We start from the raw sequence: 25213 nt of genomic DNA on the forward strand, positions 1-25213 counted from the left end.
GGGAATAGATTAGGCAGCGCAGCGCTGCGGATGTTTTGATTTGCATTCTCTGGCATATTCCAGGCCTTCTGATGCGAAACAGGAGGGTGACTTTGAAGCTCTGGCCGCTGCACATAAAAGTGAGCGGGCAGATGAAGTCAGTTGGGGGCGGCTGCAGCTCACCTGGTCAGCTCCTCCAGTAACTGGGCATGGTCCGGGGGGAAGAACTTCACCACGAAGCGCAGGACGCAGTGCTTGGGCCCTGTGAAACATGACATCAGGGTTAGACTGTGGCAGACTGGAACATCAAAAGAGGTTCCCATGGCAAGACACCACAGGCGAAATTATTCTCAGCTTTTCTTTTTCCCTTTTTCTCCAGGTTGAATCGAGATGAAATGGCCAAGTCCTGTGAAAGAAACTTAGGAGATCAAGACTCCCATTGCTAAGAAGCCCATGCTGTTCAAGATAAGGTTTAATCTTTTCTGAGGCTGTACAGAAAGAGAAAAAAAGGTTTCATTGGACCACCTCCATGCTCAATTGTCCTTTTCTTTGATGTGGTGTTTAACACGACATGATGTCACCATATGTTTTGGTCATGATTGCTTCCACTGGCTACAGGGCTGCAGAGGCGTCAGTGGAGGGTATGTACGTCAGGAAAACAAACTAGCTAGTGTCACAATATGAACTACAGATTGGATAAGAGGAACAGTATTTTCCTTGAGAAGTCAGTTGAACGAGCAGTAAGCAACTCCAAAAAAACACCATGTTGACTTACGTCTGATCTGCTTTGCGATGGGTTTTAAGTGGTCTAGCCAAACCTGAAAGTAAAAGAGCATTGAGATGATAAATCTGTAAGACAAATCCCGTTCCAAACAAATGTTTCACATCTCTGACTGTCTACAATCAAATAAATCAGGCAGACTGAGCTGTAAGAAAAAAAAGCTACATTGTGCTGTATTAATTATGTCTTATAGTGGACAGCTTCAGCCCTAAAACGTTTTGATGTTCATAATAATATTCTTCATGTGATTCAGTCATCAGACAAGAGCTCAAAGAGTGCTTGAGCATAATGGCTGTTCCATCTCCTAAATTGTTTTCTTCTGACCTCTATTAAACCTTAATCTCCTTACATTCAGACCTAAAGATAATCACCGGGACCCTCTCACTGTCATTAATGTGATTAATGTTCTGATCATGGAGAGGATATCTAAATAACACATAAGGAAAATGAAAAGATCCAATCTAATCAGATCTTGGCTCTAATGGATACTTTATCTTTCCATGGGCTTGACAGTATGACGGATTAGACAGTCAGTTTTACTCACCGCCATTTTCCGATGGTCTTGAAGCTCCAGGCCAAAATAGTCTCCTTCGACGAGGTTCAGGTGAGTGCACACCATGTCAAACAGCACCTTGCCCGACGCACGTTGCTACAAACAGACAAAGAGAGAGAAACAGTCAGGATTAACTAGCGGTCACATACTTTTTTGAAATTAGGGCTAGGTTATAAATATTTGTGACCAAAGTCTGAAAGCTGAGATTTGTATTCATGTGTGTGCTTGCCTCTTGGCTTTCCGTGAATATATCAGATTCCTGTGGCCAAAACCAGGAAGTAAAATATCTGACTACCCAGTTTGAACTCTGGATAAACACTTCTAGACTGAGGTTTGAAAAGCACTTGCTTTGAAAGGAGGCTGATTTACGGTTGTATACCTTGCCCATTTTCTGACAAGAAAACCTTTCCAACACCACCTGCTGCCCAGTTTGCATGGACAGACTGCCTACAAAAAGTCCATATCCTGTTTGTACCACAGATGATAACTATTGAAATCTCTGACAGAAAGTCAATGTCAAAATGTCGAATGTCCATTCAGTTGAGTTGAACTCCCAGAGAGAGAGAACGAGTGAATAAGAGGATTCAGTGAGCCAGGGAATAAAAAACAGGAGGAAGACACATCCCTGGCTGATGGCTCCCAAAACTCCCAGGCTGGGTGTCCCACACAAAGGCCCCTTGAGACAGGCAGAGGAGGTGGAACACAGAGCCAGGCCAGGGGAGGGAGGCTGACAGAGAGAGTGTGTGTGTGTGTGAGTGTGTGTGAGACCCATCCACAGAGTCAATCTGATTGGCCTGCTGCCTTTGATGCTGATCTCCTGGCACCCTCTCTCTTAGTGGGTCCATTCCACCACAGGCCAGGGGGGACTCTCTGAAGTGGGAATCATTTGGCGTCTATTCCTTCCTTTTTTCGAAGAGGAAAGAATCTGACTTCGCAAAGCCAACTATGTGTGTATGAAAAAGTTAATTATTTCATTAAGTAGTACTGTGTGTAAGAATGATTTAGTGCCTACAGCACACAATCCTGCTGCATGAGGCACACATACAAGATTTACACACAAGTATGTGACAAACTAAAAAGAGCCAAATGGTATGTGTGAGTTAGACTTGGAGTTGAATAAATGACTGTATGTGTGTGTGTTTGGAAATAGCTATAGCTGGGGTAATGACCTACAATCTCAGTAGTTCTCTCTCCCCCCTCTATCTTTTTTCGATCCTGTGCCTACCGCTGTCCTCCGCCACCCAGCAAGAGAGCTGATCCTCCCCTGTGTGACAGTATGAGGCCAGACACACTGGGGGCTCACAGAGGAACTACACGATGAAGAGCGGCACGCCAGAGGTCCCAAGAACACGCTGGAAGCTTTCTTTAAGTATGGAAAGTTACTGGTACAAGGGTCCCTAACGAAACTACTTGACCAAGCTTTGTGAGAAAACCATAAACCTCCATATCAGAAGTTGGAGCAAAAGACCAGCTTTTCTTGATGACGCAATCCTTCCAAAAAAACACCAGAAGGGAAAACCTTGAAGAATGGAAGTTAATCTCCAGGCTTACGTCATAACGGGCGTGGGTGTTGATTTTTGTGCAGGTTTGGATAAGCAAAATGGCTGCATTTGAAAAACCATACAAAAAATCCTTCATTCTATAATTTCATATGCAGTAAGGGAACCTATCATCTTCTTTCCAACTCACTGTCCTCACTCAGAGGCTCCAGGCCCCTGCTCAGCGGTGCCAGACTGGGCCTCAGACGGAGCCCAGAGAGCCAGCTGCCTGCATGGGGTGGAGGGGGCTGCTAAGCAGGAGAAGCACACAAGAGCAGGAAGATGTGGGGCACCAGCCAGATGCCAGGGCCAGAGCCTCACATTACCCAGGACACAAGCAGAGCCTCTCACTACCCAGGACACAAGCAGAGCCTCTCACTACCCAGGACACAAGCAGAGCATCATACTACCCAGGACACAAGCAGAGCCTCTCACTACCCAGGACACAAGCAGAGCATCATACTACCCAGGACACAAGCAGAGCCTCTCACTACCCAGGACACAAGCAGAGCCTCATACTACCCAGGACACAAGTACAGACTGACTGACAGAAAGACAGACTGAGCTGCTCTAGTGGCGGACGGTGTGGTATTCACTTTAAAGCTGTATGTATTCTTAAAGCCGAATCTTCTCATGCCATCAAATGTGTAATTTTGTTCTTTTAGATGTATAAGACTATAAGAAAAAGAGGCAGAGCTCGGCAGAAAAACACTAAATGGAAGATGGGTTATGTATATGAATATCCACCTCTATGTGTGAGAGTAAAAATAACAAAATAGAGCACTTCTTTAATAACCCCCATAAGTGCAAATGGCCTTGCAGTTGACAAAATTATCATTTCAAATTCATTTTAAAAGTAACCGGAGGCAGAAGGGGAAGTCAGGGGACTTTCTGAGGAACCTGCTCATGTTGAGCAGTGTGGGAGTAGAAAGGAATTCTGTGAGGTTGAGGACTCTCTGTCAGCCACTAACAGTCTCTCTCTCTCCAGAGCAGCACAGAAAGGGAAGATGAGATGTGAGCGGGGTGATTAAGAGCTGCTGTGGAGCACACAGACAGTGGAGCCATCTGTGGCCACAGCCAGCAGAATGAGAGCACAGAGCCATTAGAGGGCCCTCCTTCAGCTCCGCAGATTGATCACTGAGTGGCCCTGTGCACCATTACAACTCATGCATGTCCCTATCTACCATGCAGCAGTCAGATGCCACACACACACACACACACACGCACCCACACACACACACACACACACACACACACCCACACACACACACTCTCTCAAACACACACACACACACACATACTCAAACACACACACACATACTCAAACACACACACACACACACACACACACACACACACACACACACACACACACACACACACACACACACACACACACACACACACACACACACAAACTCAAACACACACAGAACACTCCCTCAATTCAGGGAACATGCAGCATGCCCAATTACAAAAAGGTCACATTCACAACCACAAATATCATGCGTGACAGCTGACATTTCAGACTGAGTGATCAACAAATATGCATGGGGAAAAAATGTCACGTAACAAAATGGCCTCTTCAGGCATTAATATAAATTAATTTGGGAATGGTGCTATGCCTGAAATTGGCCTTGAATTTGCGACAGAATCCAAATGTGCCAGAACAGCATGTTGGAAAGATGCTCAAGTGAGGTTAAATACCTTCATGCTCGAGCCATTTGAGCGCCTCTAACTCAGCATTCCCATCGCCACGCTCAATCATTCCCTTATCGGCGCTGTGACCTCCAGTTGTAAACAAGCAGTCTCTGACTGGAGGTGGATAAATAAATCCTGACAGGTCTTCTGGAGAACGTGCCTCCTGGTGTAGTGAGTGGTGATCAGTGGCACCTCCCCCAGCCAGTGTGCTTGAGATCAGGTGTCAACATGTGTTTGATCTTGGCCCAGATATGCTAGGCCAGGTTTATGTGTGGTTTACTTCCCCTGAGCAGGTCACATAAAACCTCATGTAAGCACCCCCCAGATAAACTAGCACTCAACAGACCAGAGGGATGAACTGATCTCTAGGGGAAGACAACGCCTCACCAAAGCCTAGAGGAGCTGGAAAATATTTAGAGAGACTTAAGAGCAGACTTCTGGCTGAATAACTATGTAGCGACAAATTGCCCAAATTGTTTGAACAAAAAAAAAAGAAGCTAATATTATCAATGTGCAAACAGAAAATCTGCATCAGTGGGCAAACATGGAATTAATAGTTTCCAAGTGCATCGTTAACTCTGCATCAAAAATAAGGGCCCTGCCTCTAGGCTAGTCTACCCAGAAACAGGCACCTCTGTTTCCCCTTTAACTATGATAGCATGTCAAAGGAAAGCATATGGAGAGCTTCGGAGAGGCCAAGGGCAAACAGGCATGGAAGCTCTTTTGTTTATTTACATGTTTTTTCCCTACATTTGCCTTGGCAGCACAGAGCTGAGGTCACAGGCTGGCTACAGTAGCAGATTCATTCCCATCCTTGGCCTGATTGGATTGGAAGCAGATGTTCTGGGAGAGAGCCAGATTAGATTCGCTGGGGTCTTCTTTGCTCTCTTTTAAAGTCAACAGCTGGGAAACAGCTATCTAGCAGTGGGAAACAGCTATCTAGCAGAGGGAAACCGGGACACAAAAAACTAGAAAAAGAGAATGAGTGTAAAGTGCAATGCCATAATGAAAAATGCTCACTGTCGGTCCGTATGGAGTTTTTTTTTATACCAATTTCACATAGATCTCTGCTGACGGGTCAGTGTTATGCAGTGACTGTCCTTATATGGCTATGGTTATATTCACAGTTGAACATGTAGCATCTTGATATGGAGACGAGCTAATAATCCAAATTAGTATAAAAAATAAAAAAGCAATATTGAAGTCATGGCATCACAGCACAGGTCTACCAGCACCTCTGCAGAGCTCAAGCTCTCCTTGACATGTGGAGGTTGAGGCTGAACTTCATTGAGATTCAGGTCAGGGTGACTCCTCTGCAGCTGAGGCATGACAATAGCAGCAGAGACAGGAGGGTGCCCTGGTGATAATCCCATCATCCATTTCACCCACACTCCTATTCACCATGCTGTGGCGTGAACAACGCGGCCGAGTCTTCATACCCACTGAGGCCGACACAAAAACACCATCTATTGTGTCAGGGCAAAACAAATGAAATGGCACTGTTGCATAAAATTCAATATGGAGTAAGCTGCAAGCAGCCTGTCTTCACAACACCAGAGATGCAGATGCACCAGACCATGCTCACATACACACAGACAGACAGGCAGACACACACACTCACACACACACACACACACCACACACACACAAACACCACACACACACACACACACACACACACACACACACACACACACACACACACACACACACACAGGCTCACCCACACACACACACACACACACACACACACACACTCACACTCACACTCACACTCACACTCACACACACACACACACAGTCCAAACCAACACTTGAAAATAAAAAACAGGCACAGCAGAAATGCGGTTTGGTCGCTACAGCTGTCAAACTCATTACTGTCACACCAGCTCACCCTCCAGGGCTTGAGAGGCTAGCCACGGGAAGGCCGTCCGCACACATCGTGCTGGGGTGAAGGTGCTGTGCTGCGATAAGCCTGGGCTCTGCTAGCGTCCTCCCCACTTGCAGCAGGAGTGCTCAGTGTGCGCTGGGTCCAGGCGACTGAGCATATTGATTTTGCATAAAGCTTAATGAAGTGTCCTGTTGTGACAATCACTGTGCCCAGCGGTAAACACTGCAGTGTTATGCAAGTCCCTGATAGTCACAGATTTAAACAGCCTCCAAAGACTGTGTTTAACCAACTCACTTCATGCTCAACAGTCATTTAAGCCATTGGTTTATTGAGGATTGTATGAATGAATGGAGAATTAAAGACAACATTTTTCAATCTGGGCCCTATTTTTACTGGGAACAAAAAGGATTGAAATTGGTCCAGACCAAATCCAGAGTTAGAACGTTAAACCCAGGCAACCATAAAACAGCTAACGGACTCCTATGGAGCAAGCAAACAACGCCAAAGTAGTTAACAGGAAAGGATCCACACAGATACATCTGCGGCTGTTTACCTAAATAACTAGTCTTGACTTGTGTTTGTAAAGTCAGAGTTTTACCTTTCTCTTCTTCCAGTCTGACGTAGCATCCCATTCAGTGCCTGTCGTGGATTGGCCTATTATGTGTCAGTACCAACTGTCATTTTCTACAGTTTCTTTACAGTTATTGTGGTGAACAGACACATGTGTATCTTTTTAGGGATCCTTTCCATGTTGTAAGACCCGTATAATAACATTAACGAGCCTGTGGCTAAAATAAGCAGTTTACTTTCATGTGTATTCAAACGATCCCTTGTCCCTACTCCCTAGTAAAACTTTGGACCCAAAAAGATCTATAAGTTTCTCTTTACTATGTAAATATTGTGAAATTTGACATTTGTCTGTTGTAGATCAGCCGTTTCATTGAAGAAACCTCAGCAATTTTAGGACTTTTATGAACAGTACAATGAATCAAAGTGCACATTAAAGACCAAAAACGTCATGACCAGAAAAGCCCTGGCTGCCACTTCACCATAACCACCCGTTTTGACTTCAGGGAAAGACCACAGAGTAGGCCAAGAACCAGAACACTTCACAGCCAAAAGCTTTCAACTTTCTTTACCTCTTTCAATCGCATTTAAGCATGCATTAGACTCTGGCACCATGCTGGTTCACTGAAATTGCTGTCTGAAGCCACTTTAGAAGCCAAGGATTACGGTCCCACTGATAAGAGTGTTTTGCATCAGCGGCAGACATGATTTTGATTCCCTGGCCGTAAACAAGCTCTAAGCCATACGAGCAGAAAATAATCAACCGAAATGTGACAGACACCAACAGAGTGTCAGTAATTTCACAAATATTTCCGTTGAAGCCTAAAATAACACCAACACTTCTTTTGCATACAGACATACTCTAGTTCTCCCAACACCAACAATAAGATTTGAGCTTCTTTACCCAACACACAAGGACATCATCAGGACTAGCCTCATCAGCATCACGCCCGCTTTGAACTTCTTTTTCGTTTGGCCAGAAGTGCTATGTGTAAAATTCCACAACAAGTGAGTATACATCTGAGAGTACAAGAGATGGAAAACAACATGGAGCCTCTGTGAAATAAATCACTCAAGAGATTGCTGGAAAGATCAAACACAAACAGACTGCAATAGCAGCCACCTCAGGGTACAGTACTGCATAGCTGATTGTACAGTGAGTCATTGCATACTGCGCCAGTCCCATCTCCTGACTATCTGGATGAAACTAATGGTAATATTTACCAGAGCACTCAACTCAAAGAAAAGCAAGTGTCTACACTTGTGATCTGCTGTAATGTGATTTAATATGCTGAGCAGCTCCAAACTGGGTCAAAGAAAATCACATGATACTGATATGACTACATGTTCAGCCCTTCAACGAATCTCCCTCCACAGTATAAAACTTGGACCCTAACTCCTTATTATTACACACTGCCTTATGTGCAACAAAATATTCTATCAACAGAAGTTCAAAAAACAGTGGAACAAACAGAATTAAACGTTTGCTGATGTCATATTATGAGTGACGTCCATGCTTAGCTTAAGGTAAACGCCAATGGAGAATTTCTCCCATTTTTGTGAATATGGCACAGGCCGGCAAGGGTTAACATTTCTGAATGAGCTCATGTGATTAGGTCAGAACAGCCAAACCCACTGAGAAGGCAGCGTGTCATTCAGATCGGCACCGCAGAGGCATAAGTGGTGTGGGACAGTGGGCCAACATGCCAATCAGTGACCAAGAGTGATGCGATAAACACGTGTGAGGGATGGCCCCATTTTGTTAATAAAAAACAGACCAAAGCACTAACGTGGCATTTTGTACATTGCTAAGCTAAAGAGAAAAGGAGGAAGGGTGAGAGAGAGAGAGAGAGAAAGAGAGAAAGAGAGAGAGAGAGGAATGGAGGGAGGGTGAGGGAGAGAGAGGAGCAGAAGATACGGAGAGAATACTAGAGGAATAGCAACATCAACCACATGTGGTTTGATTACCCAAACCTCTGTGACCACAGATTTAGCCCGGCGTAAACAGGCAGAAATGGGGCTTTGAGGGAGAGTGCATCAGTAGGTCAACACTCAGAGCTTCAGCTGGACGAGCAGGAAGTATTGAGTTGCAGGTGAATGTCTCATTTCAGAGGGATCTCCACAGGTGGGCCTGAGGGAGGGAGGGAGGGAGTACGCAGGAACTCAGCTGAACCACAATATTTCTCTCAGAAGCTGCATCAGACACACCATATACCTCTCTATAACCATGACATTTTAAAAACACTAATGAAAAACAACTGAGTAGCAGTCAAAACTGCAGCATGCCCCCACTATGGCCCCAGTAAAGATAAATAGAAAGGGCTATATTGGAGGCAGTCTAGTAATGAGCTGTTTCAGAGAAAATGGTTCCCCTCCATATGATCCGACTGTGTATTTTGAGCCAGTTCTATTAGAGGTTGGCCACTCATCACACTACATGAGCCAACTTACTGAAACAACAAATGTCAGACTCAGATTTAAACCCTATCCACCATGGCTGACACTATGTTAATGATATCACACTCAGGGAACCTACCAACCAACATGTCTGGAAACTCAAAGCCATTAGCACAAAAAAACGTGGCTGAGACACAACCGGGCGGGAATGTTGTCACCATGTTGTTAAGCTGTGCACCCGACACAGCCGCTCCCTCTGACAGACACATCCACAGCAAAGATTGCACCACTATCTGGCACCGAGCAGGGCTGTGGGTGATGCCATGCAGGCTGGCATGGCATGGCATGGCATGGCAACCCAGAAGTGGCACCAGAAGACAGCGCAAGCAGGCTGGTGGAGGCCTGTGGCTCAGTGTGGTCCTCTGGCTCGGCTCTAATCCCCCTGGGTAATAAACGGTGACAGCCACAGATGCTCCTCTCTTAGTGAGACCAATCAATTTGCCTTCTTCAGATTAACGTAAACGACTTAACCCTCAGTGTTACCAATCCACCAGCACTCTACTCTCCTGAGTGGGGAATAACTCTCCATAGTAGGTAGTGCGAGTGTTCAGGCAACACTTCTTTTGAATTCTCTGCAGCTGAGGCTGTTGTAGCACCAATTAAGCAAGACTGATCAAAGACAAATCAAATAGAATTAGATGGGTTAAACGGCCATCTGGAAAGAGATGAGCACTATTGTAATGAAATAATTTAATTTGCAATGCAATAATGTAATTTACTGAAGAATGACTTCACAGAAAAAGTACTATAATTATAGCTTCTCCTTTAATTCAATACTCGATATTTAAAGGCTTGTGCATTTCAAATCCCTGTATGGGAAAGCATACTGCAAGAGACAAATGTCAAACTAAATGATTTATTTTTGAGTCGTCTACAAATAACATTTACTCTTAAAATAGTAACTGGCATCAGGAGCTACTGCTGAGCCAGAGGTCAGTGTGCTGTCCTGTTAAGATTAAGGTCAACAGTGACAAAATCATTTCCTGTAGTTTACAGTGTCAGCCGTACCTGTGGGTTACAGCTAAAGGTAAGGCGTGCTCAGTGCGCCCAACCTAATTAGTTCCTACCAGTGAAAGCACACAATGCTTGAACTACAGTCTCTAGTCATCAAACACATTCCTGGTATCTGAGAGCTTCAATCAGATCCCTGTGAACAGTAAGTACCTGCTGTCTACAGCCAAAAACTGAAGAAAAATAGACAATTCTCTCTCTCCATAAAGACAAAACTGAGTACCAGTGGCAGAAATGCAATGAGCTAGCTGGACTTACAATGTTACATGTCTATCCTTTATTTAACTAGGTGAATTCAACTGGCAACAACCTCACAGAAAAACATCTTACACATGAATAAAAAAAGTGACTTCAAAACAATGAAGGTTTAAGGTGATCATTGGCAAAACACCCTCAGACTTGTGCTGCATGACAGAATATAGTGCTCATTTTATGAGCAGCATGCTATGGAGTTCTGCCTCCAGGCCATAGTTTGATCTTTTTTTGCAATGCAATGAGATATTGTCCAATTATCATACAGCCTGCCCCCAGGAAAGTGGAGTCTGGCTACCCTCCCATGGCTGTTGGCCCTTGGGTCCTCCCAGGAATGTAGGTCTTTGTCACAACTGAATACAAATTCTGCACCCTCAAGAGGAACCTACTGCTGTAACTATGGCAACCATAAAAAAGGGGGTTTCATTTTTAATCCCTTAATATTACGGTGAGATTGTTTTGAGCCACACAAACGTTTTGGGTTCACGCTAGGAGGTTCATTATAGAGTGAAGACAAAACTAAATTCTTGAGTGTAATTATTCCATTTTCACCCAGAATGATCCTCTAAGGATGAAAAGCATTCTTGTACGCTCTATGACAATAACCACTTTCAAATTAACAAATGGTCTATGACGTATGAAGTAAAACACATGGCCGTTACTCCTAAGCACAGGTGATTGTGAGGCATTGCTGAGTGTATCAAGAGAGACACCATAAACCACACTGATCTCAGACCAGGAATCAGAAGCACATCATAGTAGGGTCAGAAACCTCAGTTCCGTGACCATCCTCTGGCTTAGTTGTTTTGACGACTGATTTGACATCTATAAATATAACCACATGGCGGCCATCTTGGATTTCTGGGTCAAGATGATGTCTAAATGTCAAAATGATGTCAGAATCACAATCCTTATGGTCAATTTACCACAAAAAGTGTATTCATACATTATTCTAGGTGCTCTGGTAAAAAAGTTACTTTTACAAGATAGGCCCTGCTGCCATTTTTGATTTAGCCCTCTAGCAAAAAATGCAGACATTTTTGCGAGGGACATGGGGGCAATTTTTTTTTATAAAAGGTTTAAAGAAGTCAAATCAGTCGTCAAAACAACTTAGCCAGAGGATGGTCACGGAACTGAGGTTTCTGACCCTACTATTTATTACCCTACGACTCAACGACTCCAAACAATCAGAGCCAACCCTGGCTGCAGCACTGAGCCGAGCATAGCAACTGGTGGCATTTGGTCTCGGCCGCTGTACAAACAGCCCATTGATGTCAGTGAGAAGAGCGAGAGCATCTGCCTGCCCAGAGCCCCTTAAGATCTCCCTGCCGCTCGCAAGCCCCTTTCCTCCTCAGCCCCCTCAACCCATTCAGGCCACTCCTGTGAGAGTGAAACCCACTGATGTTTAAGAGGCAGCCGGCTGTAGCTCACACAGAGGTTCACTCCTGCAAGAGAGACACTGAAGAGTCTCCACAGCCAGATGCTTTAAAGTGTTCTCAACATAGCTCCATACAAATGACCCACAAAGAAGGAAAATAATAATTCTGAGAGGATATAAAATTGTTCCGAGGCAATCAGCTGAGAAAGTGGCAAGGTGATGAGGGAATGAATTGTAAAAAGGAATCAGTAGAGCAAAGACCACCAGATCAGATAAACTGATGGCACGGCATGTCCTGCCAATGTCCTCACCATTCATCGTTCGAATTAAAAGTTACATAACCGCATCTGACCACAGTAAATTAAAGCAACTTCATTTGATTGAGTTCAGAACTTCCTCCGCAATCCGCAGGAGTCTTCCTTCGATGGTGAGAGGAACAGGAAGGGACGAGAGACGTAACTGGAAACCTGGCGGTACAGTTTTCACCTCAGGCCAAATTAAGTCTTCTCTTTCACCGTCCGTGGGCTTGTGATGTGATTAGTTCCTCCCGAGAGGCTTACGCAACACTGCTCTGATTGGAGGAACGCAGCCATCACGTCAATGCATCTAGTGTAGTACTGACACTGACACCAATATAGAGCCACACACACACACACACACACACACACACACACACACACACACACACACACACACACACACACACACACACACACACACACACACACACAGCTGGGCCTGTTGATCCTAAGTTAGACTGATAGGTCTCCAGACGATCGTAACTCAAAAGCTACTGAAGGACTTTCAAAAGGAATTTACAGGTATGGATAAATACAACAGTGTCAGCCTCAACCTATGAACAGTGGAATAAGGAGTGTAGTTCAAGAAGCCAACAATCACATGATCAGAAAGTTATTCGTAGGAGATTACTGTGAACAGAACTTCAACAGAGGATTTCATGTTTATGAAAAAAATAGATTACTCTATTGCATATTGTGTGCGAGGATTGCTGAGGACTGTTCCAAGACATCCCACTTTAAATATGTATCAGACATGCAGTGAGAATCTGCCATCAAATGGAGGAGTACCTGTGGAGCACAACATGACCACGATTGAGCATGTGTGATTTCATGAGGCAATGCTATTTTGCCATAATGTGTTCTCAGCATATGAATATCAATCAGGAATTCATAATTGATCAAAGTGCATGTAGCCGTAGTGTCTCCCAGTAGTGTCTCCCAGTAGGGCCTATGCTACTGCTCAATGCCAGTAGTTACATCTGTAAATCTGTTTTTTATGCGTTGGACATGAGGTATTTAAGCATTGAGACTCGTGAAAATACAGTGGTGTCTGCTTAGATGCTTTGAAAGTAGGGCTGTGTTGACAGAGTTTATTTTCTAATGCATCTAATTAATTGTGTGTTCCAAGTTCAGCATCCCCTCTACAGACTGCCTTCCTCCTTTTACATGTATTAATTTCAAGGGTTTACTTTCACTGCACTGAGCCCTGCATGGAGGAGAATCACTCTGGTTTCCATAGGAACCGCTACATTAATCCATGCTGCAATCTCTATTCTGCACAGGCCATTGCACTAGAAGAAAATAGAAAAACAAGGTTTGTTCTGAACGAAAGAGCTTTCGCCCGATTGATTGAATGTGACCTTTTACAGCAGGTCAGCGTAAGACTAGGGTGCAATTCAATAAAGTGTGGCAACTGTAAACGGTAAAGTCGTAGTCTTGTGACGCACAGAGTACCATACTGAGGGGACACATTGCCAGAGTATACTGACTGAACTCCCATGACATGTTTTTTTGGCCTTGAATTGACATACAAAAATCCAGGTTGAATATGCATTACATTTCAACAAAGAGCAGAACCTCCCAATATAAAACCCCATTTATCCTCAACGTGTCATCTCTGACATGAGCTATTCCTCATGTAAATCAACATCGCAGAAAGATTAACATCTTAGAATAGCCAAGAGTACAAATACGGCCCTCTGTTCTCTAAGGCGTCAGATGAGAGCTCCACACCCATCAATATAACATAAACATAATGGAGGCTTGATATCGAACACAGCTCAGGCGGCTATCATAAACAGATTATCAGCAGCGGGGCTACAGGGCTGCTCTGAGGGTATGTGTGGGGAGATGAGCACAGCACAGAGCTTATATGGTGGCACTTCCGGGTATGTGAGATGCAGCCGGGGTAGATTGTGGGTGGGGCAGGGAAGCACACCTGACTGACGGCATACTAGCTGCCCTGCTTTTGAGAACAGTGGATGGGATATCAGATGACTCGGACATAGAAGGGGATATTAGCTAATGAGTAAATATTCTTACTCACATTTACTTATGGTAGCTCTAAGCTCTGCCTGGCATTTAAGGAAACAAAATGTGAGCAGTCTGGTGCTCATGAGCAAAACAAACCAGTGTGCACTCAGACAAAGACTTGCAGAAACCCCCACACAGCAGAAATAGGTCAAATGAGGCAGACAGCAGAGAGGGTTAACCTTCAAGGAGAAATGATTATACAGCAACAAAACAGGGATCATGCCATGAATGTGCGTGTGTACACCACTGAGCTCCAACTATGCGGCACATGCGGAGGAAAAAAATAAACAGGTGAAAGCAGCTCAGAGAAAACCCCCAAACATGATGGAGAGAACCGGAATCACTGATCCCTTCAAGCCTCCTCTGCCAGCTTACAGTGTCGGCCAGAGACGCAGCCAAAAGAATCGCCATAGCAACCTTGAGACAGACAGGCAGGGAGGCAGACAGACAGACAGACAGAACGACACACTGGCATGGCACTCTGCCAGCGCATACATACGGAGCGAGGAGGCGCATGCGAGCATGAGGAAATAAAGAACGCCCTTGGTGCCACCGGGTGCCACTTCTTACAAAGCAAGCAGCAAATAATAAGAGCTTAATAAGAGCTAGATGAAGAGGCCAATCAAACAGAAAAAGAGAAATCATGAATCAGTCATCAGATCTTTTGAAAAGAATGATTAGCCCCTTATACATGCGTCAATGTAAAGCGGTTACATTGCGCCTACCACGATAGAAACTCGCGAGCGTGTTACAATTGCCTCATGTATAAGGGGTCTAGATGTAAACCGTTAGTTTTTCCGCCGATCGTCTGAGCCTTTCGAGAGAGGTGGTTTACCACGTTAATTCGTCTTACAAAAGGGCGTGTCAAATCAGGCCGATGTGTCATGGGGGAGGCCGTGCGTGACTGGGGGGAGACGGTGACAGGAGGCTAGAAAGTTCACTCCATCATCTCTTTGAAATTCCTTATTCCATGAGTGGTAGGCTACAATGACTGGCTGTTTTAAAATATAACTAATAGCCTAACGAAACAAAATAACCCAGGAAGTTTCATCTTCGACGTTAAGGCTTCTTCTAATACTGACAGCTGACTCATAGCTTGCAGGTTTGCGGGAGGCGCGACATTTGAGGGATGTCACTTAATTTAAACCTTTTTTGCTTCCGTTAGTGTGTGTGTGTGTGTGTGTGTGATAGAGACAGAGAGGACTCAGTAAAACATCAGAAAACACCGTGTCTCGTAAGCCTTAAACTATCAATCACCCCCACAATGAAATATGCCATTACAGTCGCGACAAACTTCTTGGCATTGTGGTGCGCCCAAAACGCAAGCTATAAACGTAGCCATCCTAATGTAACCAAAATATACCTCTGCTGATATGCCTAACCTTCGTTCTATTTAGAATTTGTCTTAGCACTATGCAGGAATAAAATAGCATCTACAGTGTCAGGATTCAGGCGCTCTCGCCTGGCTTCTATAACGCGCCCTGATGCTGCACTGAATGAGCGCTCACTCGCAGCACCTGTTGCTGGAACGCATATAATTCGTTTTGCAAGGTGCTGTAGTCGTGGGAACGACTGGCCTGGTTTCTCCCAAAAGGAAAGTAGATTTTCCTCTGCTGATCCCGCGTCTGTATGGAAGTTTGTAGAGAGATTGCCGGGGAGTAAAATGCTCCCTTTCCGTTACGTCTGCTGCTGGCTAGTAATACAGACAGCCGGAAAGGTTAATAAACGGAATGAAATAGCTACACATTACACACGCTATGTTTTAATAAAAGCCACGTTACTCACATACTGGTTAACACTGTTTGTTACAGCACATAAATGTTTGTCGCTACATCCAAACTGCGTCACCGTTGTCCCTCCCTGTGCTCCAGCCGCACCATTTTGCTTGCAATGTGAATCATTTAATTGAAATATGCTTATTGGCATTTGTTGCACCTTAATCATTTTCTACAAACATGATATGCTATGTATGGTGTAGTAGACTGAGACTCTATTCACTACTGCACAAAAACTAGACACGTTTGAAAAACTAGACGTTTGCAATGAAGTAGGTTAACTTTCGCCAATATCTCCGTAAGGGAGATGGGTTATGTGCTCAAATTTCCTGGGATCAAAGAAGACGTTAGTATTCATGTGCAAACTAAAAATTACGTCTCAGGATTGCTGCGCATGCAAGTTATTTCGGGTGTCTCAACTGTAACTAATACCACTGTCATATAATTATGAGTCCAGTAAAAGACGGAGCAAACACAGTTTTCTACCGTTGTTGAAACACATCCACGCGTAGACTCGTTTTCTTTCCATCCGAGAGTGGTTATTCAAAGAAAATATTAAGCACTATATGCTGATAGAAAGAAGGGAACTTTAAGCCACTACACTGCCAGTGTCCGATGCGGATCCACGTTGATGTTGTTAGTAAACAAACCAGGTGGGAGCACATCTCCGTGGTCTTTGCGCATGCCCGAGGCAATGTAACCGCTTTACATTTTGCACATGTATACAGGTAACGACAAGAGCCGTTTCCCTTGAAAATCTTCACACCTACACGCGAATACGATACGATAAACTGATCTGATCTCAGTGGCACATGTATAAGGCCCTACTGACTGCAAAAGGGTGAGGAGGGGGTAAAAGGGACATTTAAATGCAAGGTTTAGTATAATCCACTCAGTGTAATGCCGACGAGAGTGAAAGCGAGCCTCCCTGAGGATAACTTCCTGGAGGCTCAAACGCCTCTGACAACAAAAAATTCCATGACAGCACATCAAAGATGCTTTTTTTTTTTCAGAAGAAATCCCAATGGGTGAGAGAAATCATGTCGGCTCCCTTTGTTTCCATCATTTCCTCCATCGCACACAGATGCTCCTGCTCTGAAAAACAAACCTCACTTACCCTCAGACATCCACTAGAATGATAGACAACAAATCCATTCACCTGGTGTTGAGCCTACCATGACAAGTAGCACTACCGAGTCTGAGCTCCCAATATGAGTATGAAACAAGCTGGGACACAGGCAAAGCATCATTGCAGGATGCAAGAGAAAAACTCTAAGACTGAGAAAAACACTAAGCACATCAAACACTAAGCACATCAACCGCTCCAATTTCCATCTGCCAGCCAGATCAAAACACACCCATCGGCTCTTAAACAGCAGGTCAAAAATGTACAATGACTTGACAGTCTGTCCTTCCAAATGTTCGACTGCAGTTTAAGTCAAGCTTTTCAGGACACACTAAGCTGCCAATAGCACACACAACATCCAAACTTGCAACACAACTGTAATCCTCATAATGTTATTACCATATGAGAACGAGAGAGGACACAGGCCCACAAACTGATGTGACAGGGTATACCAGAAAAATGTTCTCAATGCTGTTCACATTTGATGCAGTGAATACCAACTGAATAAGAATTGCGTTTCATGTGAACTAATGTCTTGAGACTAATGCATTTCAATCTACAGCGTGAATCAGAGCATGTCTAAAATGGTTTCCTGCATACACCACACATTCTCCGCTTTCAGAGACGGTAGGGAGGGGCAGAGACTGTGTCTAATGGCAAGGCGGTCTAGTCTGGCAGGACCGGCCTTTGACAGCTGGATATCCATACCAGCCGGTTCTCTAGATAGTGCTACATAATTTCCTTGATGGTCAATAGCCAACTGGTGGGAGCCAGCGGTTCCACCTCACGGTGGCTCTACTCATCCAAAAGAGCTGGGATTCCTTGTTAGCATTCATCGGAGACCCAGGCCTCATGGAGGAGTTGGCCGAGGCTGTAATTACTTTGCGCCTCACATGAGTAATTGTGTGCTGTGCTGAGAATCGGTGAGCTGATCACTGGACTGCCATGTTTGTGACCAAAAGGGACCGGGAGGTCTGCCATGACCCGCTTTCTGGTCCGTTCTGTTACTTTGTGTTTTTGTTTTCCCCCCTGAGGCATGTGAATGGGGTAATGAAGCTCTCTCAAGTGGCTGGGGAGCACATTAGAGAATGGGTCAAGGGGCAAAATGAGCAACATGTTGAGGCATGACCAGGCTAGGCTAACATAAGGTTCATGGTGGTATTGAGCAATTATCTCAATTGATCTCAATTTAGCAATTACAGTCAATTATCACCACATAATAACAATGAAATTAAATGCTTTTAACATTGTTATTATGGTCCCTTTTCCATGTACTTCTCGCTCTGTTCACGGCTAGTGCACGACAGGCTTTGCTGTGACCTATGGTGTCCTTTCTCACAGTTGGGAATGCGGTACAAGGATGACACACACAAGGACAACAGTGGCTTAGCTGGATTTTGCCCGGGTGAACAGTAGCGTCCTGTTGTGTAAACTGAGCAGCCTTGTGTTGTTGCTTTCCCGGAACGCACATGTCTCTGTGAGAACATTGACCTCCGACCCCCTCAGCCAAATAGGCCTAACGTGAGTCGAGCGTGCCCTCACAACGCTCCGTTAAGACAAACCCCAGCGAGATAAAAGAGGACGGGTACGGTAGGGAATTAAACAGCACAAAAGATTTATTAGGTTGCGTGTAAACCCTGGGGGCAGGAGCTAATTAACAGAAAATTGTGCAAGTGGTAAAATAGCAGAGGTCCCTTTTAGAAATAATGGGGGATGGGGAGTTGTAATCTTGAGTCGTTCATTAAGGCAGTGCTCTAGTGATTTAAATCTAGAGCTAGACATGATTGTGAAGCTGTTCACTGGATTATCAGTAGGCATCAGCTCCTCACTCACTTTCTATCAATGATTACACCAGAGCCTGCATTCATAGTGCTCGTGTATAATGCTCCACAGGGGTTAGCACAGACAGGATTTAGTGTCAGAAACAAAAGCAACGAGTACAGAACCTGGCTTTCTGTCTTGGGATCGAAGATTGAATCAAATTAGTAGAATGCTGTTTATGGTCTTGGAGTGATGACAAAAAAGGGAAAAAAGAGAAGTGTGACATGCTGAATAAGGCAACACATAATACACAGTAAAGGATGTGATTGATGAGGTAGGAGGCCTGGGGAAGGACCCTGGACTGCTCTATTATTTAGGGTGTTGTTATAGTAAAGGGACTACACGAGGAACTGGTGGAGTGTCATAAATGCGCTCAATGGATTGAAATGTAACCTGGTGTGCGGCCACGCTGTGTTTGGAGGCTGAAAGACAGGCTTTAAGAGGGGGAGGGGGAGGGGTTGGTGTCAGGCTCTCAAGGGCAAGAAGTGTTCATTATTGTGATTGTGTGCTGTTGTTGTTAATTCAAGTTCATTTTGTAAATGACTGCAGACAGTACATAAGCATCTGCCTAGGTATTAGGATGATGCCTATTTGTGTTCATCATTTGGCCAAGGGCAGGCAGACAACCGCCCGGTGAGGAAGATAAACACGCAAACAAACAAACAACAACAGGAAGCATGATGCACTATAGCGCTATGCTCAATTTCACTTGAATCTAAGGTTACTCATTTCTGCATGGTTTCCCATGGATAGTTCTTTCCCTGTGACAAATATGGACCATCCTCATTCCCCACTCGAGCCCCAAGAGACTCTCCCCTCCCCCTTCACTCTACATTGTGCTCTCCAGCTGACATCCAACCAAGCACCAACACACATGCACTCGTAGTCGCTTCAAATGTTCCCAGGGTTGTGATCAGAATAGCTGCATCCTAGGTGAAACTGCTTATCTGACCCCCACCAAGGCTCTTCAAACATGGTGTTGCAATAGCCAGCAAGAAATCAATGTTGCTAAGACAAAGGAATTCATCATCTGCACAAAACAAGACCTGAAAATAGAGCACTTTCACTTTCAGGGCAAATTCACTTGACGGCCAACACATTGAACCTGTGGGGAAATTGAAATACCTTGGTACAGGTTCTGAACACCCAGGTGAGCTTCTCTGGAAATACAGAATATACTTTCGATAGATGCTTACAGGGACTTAATTGTGTCCGAATTTAGTGGTGTTGGTGTTAGTTAACAGATCTTAGAGCTAGTTTACAAAACTCTTGTTGAGTGTTTCAATGTTTTAACCTTCTCGCCTGTCTGTAGATTTAACAATAAAACTTTTTAGAATGTTTTAATGGCAAGCAAAAAAATTGTCAAACCCAAAAAGCCCTTGACTCAACCTTTCACAGAAAGGACGAGGAAGAAGGCAAGAAGCATCCTGGCAGATAGTTCCCCTACTCTCCCTCTAGTTTGAGCCTTCGAACTCTGGGAGTCCATTTAGCAACTCAAATGTATTTAAAGTCCTTCTCCCGAAGTGCCATCAATATTCTTAACCTTACAAAGTGCCTGATGAGACTCAAGCCCCAAATATTTACAGGAACGGTTTAATGTGTAATGTGACCTTGTCTAGGCTATATGTTTGTTTTACTAACGGCTTGTTTGTTCTGTTGCCGTTCCAGTGTCTGGTGAGCCGAGGAAACAAGGCATGCAGCTCTCTATGGTGTTCTATTGGGGGCTTCCAAACCTAAAGTGAATATCAATAGAACACATTTATAAATGTGTGTATTTAATTAATTAACCTGTAAAGTCAACTGAGACACAACAGTGCACCACCTTTAGTGGAAGCCTATTTAGACAAAGGAATCATCCCTCCATCAATAATCAACTAGCTCAGGCTTTCGTCACGGTATGGGTCTCTAGAGAGGCATCAAATCCCCCTTCATCAAGGCGCGGAGCCTCTGACCACAGGTGACAAATAGTACACTGCCACGGCATAGAGACCCGTTCAAGCAGGCCAGAGAACTGTCGGGTCCCTGGACAACGTCAATATGTTAGGCCCAGCGGCCTACACAGCCAAACTCATGCCAGACAATTTGGAGAAATAAATATTTTCCATCAATCAAGGCTGCCTCTTGTTATTTTCCCATTAGTCCCATCCAAATTAGGATGCTGCTTCTAGCCACGTATGTGAGTGGATGGCTAGATAGCTATTACATTCACAAATGACACAGAGGAGGGGCACAGATGAGCCTTTAGCAGACAGTAAGGAAAAGAAAAACTCTTTTCTGTGGGAGCTCCAAGAAATAAGTTGCCCGGATGGGTAAAGAAACTACAGGATGGGAGACACAAATACACATTCCTCCTGGCAGCTATAAGACAACTCATTCACATATGACTAAACACAAGCTTGGTCATCACCACTACCTCACTTTTAACCAAAATTAGTTTGTTGTGTTTTGAAAGGAAGCCATTTTGGCCACCTTTAGAGCCAGTCTACGCCTACCCCAGAAAAATGCACCACGTACAGAACACTATAGTCTCTGTGGCTTTCGTTCACACTGTTCTGTGACCAATATCAGTACTGCAGACACACTTCACACATACTTTATAAGAATGAAGTATATACTACCAGGCAGGCATTACTGTAAGGGTGGGGGAGAACACCCCTGGATATGGTACACTCTTCTGAAAATGATCTTGACGTACATGATACAATTTCATGGTCACCTGAACCAACCAACCCATGATGAAACCTATGATCAGGCTGGAGAGGGGCAGGGTGGGCAAGGCAACTGAAGAGATTGAATCTGGAGTAAATTGAGTATTCCGAATTGCTTTTGATCTGCAGGCTTTTGCTCCACTCCTATCTCCGGAGCAATCTGTCCTGTTTACATCCAGTTTGCAGAAGTGGCCACAATGTCTAGGGAAGGAAGATTCATCACCACACTATGAATGCTGCCTCCACACAGCATTTTACAAAATACATCTTCCGTCACAAAACAAGGTCAAAATGTAGGCAAACTCTATGCACATCCATACCTGAAGGTCTACATTGTATCTGGAAATGTCCAACTTGTATTCTGTCAAACCCATGAACACAAGGGATCCTCTTGTATTACCTTGTAAGAGGGCTTGGTGCATGGGTTACTGTGTGGCTGACAGCAATGCTGGCCCTCTTATAGTACAACCCTTATGCAGAGGAAGAATGTCTTCATCACAATACAATGCTACATTCAATAAATGAGGATGAGTTCTATGGGAAGTGTTGTTTGTAAGCGTCAGTGTTTAGATTTGGTAAGATAAAGACAGAGACATCACCACATAAGGAGACGTCTGTAATTCAGCAAAGCCTTAGGCTAATTAAGCTGCAGTTCATGACCTTAGATCACAGCTTGGAGGGATAAAATTACATCTTTCCCACTGCAAAAGCACTCAGAAGATTGCTAGCTCCAACATTCCCATTGTAGCTTTCAGGAATACAGGTCATAGTCAGTAAATGTTCTCACTGTTTGGCCAATGTGTGCTTTAAAAATATACATTAAAAATATTTTAATTTTACATGAGCATATCTGCATAATGAGCAGCAGCAACAGCAGCAGAAACTCAAATCATGGCCTTGATTTCAGTTTGCTGCTCCCTAAACTGTGTAAGCATATGGTGTAAGTTCAGATGTAAGGTAAAGGTAAAATTGACCCAGTGGTTGGGGTAAGTCTAGAGAAAAGCAGATTATGGAGAGGAATCAGCCTATCCTCTCCTTCCTAATTGTCCTCCTCGTGACAATTGTTCGTCACGCAAATGTAAACACCCCAGTTCTCCCGTGACTCACTGTAGCAATAGGGCCTACAAAGGAAGTTGTATCGTGAACTGTGGGAAATAAAGTTAAGCCCAGTACAACTGGACAAATGCCAGATAAAACTGTTCAGTACTCGCACAACTCTCTAAGGTATTCCTCATTTAAGAGTTTTTTTTTCCTCCATTCCAACGCTCCCCTTATCTATACACCACTTGCTCTTTTTCATACCTAGGCCTTTCCTTTCTCTCTCCCTGAGTCTGACTCTTTGTGAGGGCAAGGACCTGTGGTCGGGGGAAAATTATAAGTACCTAACCGCCACGAAAATAACATACCATGGTTCTGTACTTCCTCTCCACCCACCTCAGAGAGACTGCTGCTATGTTTGGCACACAAACCAGCAAGGCTGTCAGATTATTTCAAAAACACTATTTCCTTAAATTCATCATTATTAAATTGGATTTTTTTTTTTAACCGCCAGTGAATTCTATACATAAGCCGTCAGAAGATTTAACAGGTGTGATATGATGAAATTAGAAATACACATTGCTTTCCTGCACTAATATTTAACATTAATCCCTTGACATTTAGTTTGTGAGCATGTCATTTGGAAACCCAAGTGAAGGCTACAATCAAGCATAATTAACAGCATAAATAAAACCCCAATACCATAATGACATGATTTAAAGAGGTTTCTCTTGGTTGTGCCCCAGGCACACTACTTCCAGTGATGTGTAGGCTAGTTCATTGACTTGTTCCAAGAAAAGCCCACCATAATAACAAGGTCATCCACCTCTGCAGCATCTCTATGCTACCAGACGTCAAAGAGATTATCTCCTGTCTCAGTGGATGTCCAGGGTGTGCATTAACTCTGAGCTCGCTAGGTGAGAGAAAATGGTATTTCCCAAAGCACACATATCTGTTCATGAGCTCAGGAAATGTGTCGAAGCCAGTCCACAGGAAAAAGCTACAATGTGACTAATTCTGATCTGCATGGAGCGTGACATGATGAAACATTTGAACAGAATTCAAAGAGCAGATTCTGACAGTGCTTCAAAACACATTTTACTATATTGTCATAGATTCAAAAGGAATTTACAGCACAGAAAAAAACTGTATGGTCAATGTGATAAGTTCTCAGCATGCAAGGATCTGCTTGAGCATTATGCTGTCGTGACACTGTCTCCCCTCAAGGTCATACTTTCAATTGTTATTTCACTAGCTATCCTCTACACAATACAATTCAAATGATATTGTATTTAAAATCAAATTATAGATATCTAAATGCTCATGGTCTCTGACAAAGAATAACTCCAAATTTCAAATCACAAGCCTTGAAACACATATTCCTTCCTAGTTCAACCCATAACCGCCAGCACATGAACAACACATTCCATTCCAACAAGCTCTCATGTGGAGGATATGAACAGAAACCAAATACATGTAATAAGCTTCAAACTGAAGCGCTCTTAACAGTCCCAAACATATCTCCAAAACCTCCCAACCAAGTACATCCTGACATTTGTATTTGTACCACAGCATGTGAGGCAAGCGGTAACCCACGGTAACACTCACAGAGATGTCGAAGAGCTCCTCGGTTTCATCCAGCATGCGGACCCTGGCGGTGATGTGTCGGCCCGGGGGCATGACAGGCGGCTTGAGGCCTGGAGCCAGCGTGCTGATGGCCATAGTCTCCGGGGTTCCCAGCCGCTGGCCTGCAGAGGCTCGAGTCTCTGGGTCCACCATGGCGTGTCCGTAATACGTCCTTCAATCCTGCACATTGAGAGGACACATCTTAAATTTGTCTCCATCTCTCTGGCTCTTTGTGCTGCAGTGTTCTAACAGGATGACTCAAAGAAGACGGTGCAGAGCAAGGAAGAGGGCTTTTGGCCAAGAACAGTTTTCAGGAATGTAATTAAGGAATTGAACCGACCTGGTCATTTTCAGGGAGGCAATAAAGGAAAAATGATAAAAACTCTCTCTAAAGACTGCAGGAATAATGTGGCTAAATGCATGTTTAAAGACAGAGATAACTCTTTGATGACATCAGTCATCTCCATTATGAACAGAGAAATAGCGGTCTCCTTAGTAAACATGTTATGACTGCAGGAGAAATTCAATTAGCCTTCTTCATTTCACACATGAGGCTGAAGTAAAAAGAGGAATTCTAGCAGAAGCAGCAAATCAAATACAAATAGGCTTAGAGGCTAGAGCAACACATTGATTGACGTTATTGTTCTGGCAGAAAAAGGAAAAGGGCAGAAATGCAAG

At 44.1% G+C, this 25213-nt stretch overlaps 1 protein-coding gene across 2 annotated transcripts in view; it reads right to left on the reverse strand.

Annotated features, from left to right (window-relative positions):
• The window catches only part of LOC308365760 (FERM, ARHGEF and pleckstrin domain-containing protein 1), a 47760-nt gene that overhangs the window by 19145 nt on the left and 3402 nt on the right, over positions 1 to 25213 (reverse strand). For both annotated transcript variants that reach the window (XM_080839348.1, XM_080839347.1), the window contains exons 2-5: positions 24518 to 24715; positions 1305 to 1409; positions 755 to 797; positions 163 to 241 (exon numbers count right to left, since the gene is read on the reverse strand). In XM_080839348.1, the coding sequence (XP_080695474.1) occupies positions 163 to 241; positions 755 to 797; positions 1305 to 1409; positions 24518 to 24688 (398 nt within the window). In that variant the 5' untranslated portion in view covers positions 24689 to 24715. The remainder of the gene's footprint in view (positions 1 to 162; positions 242 to 754; positions 798 to 1304; positions 1410 to 24517; positions 24716 to 25213) is intronic.

Source organism: Sprattus sprattus (genome assembly GCF_963457725.1).
Source record: "Sprattus sprattus genome assembly, chromosome: 5".
Taxonomy (NCBI): Eukaryota; Metazoa; Chordata; class Actinopteri; order Clupeiformes; family Clupeidae; genus Sprattus; species Sprattus sprattus.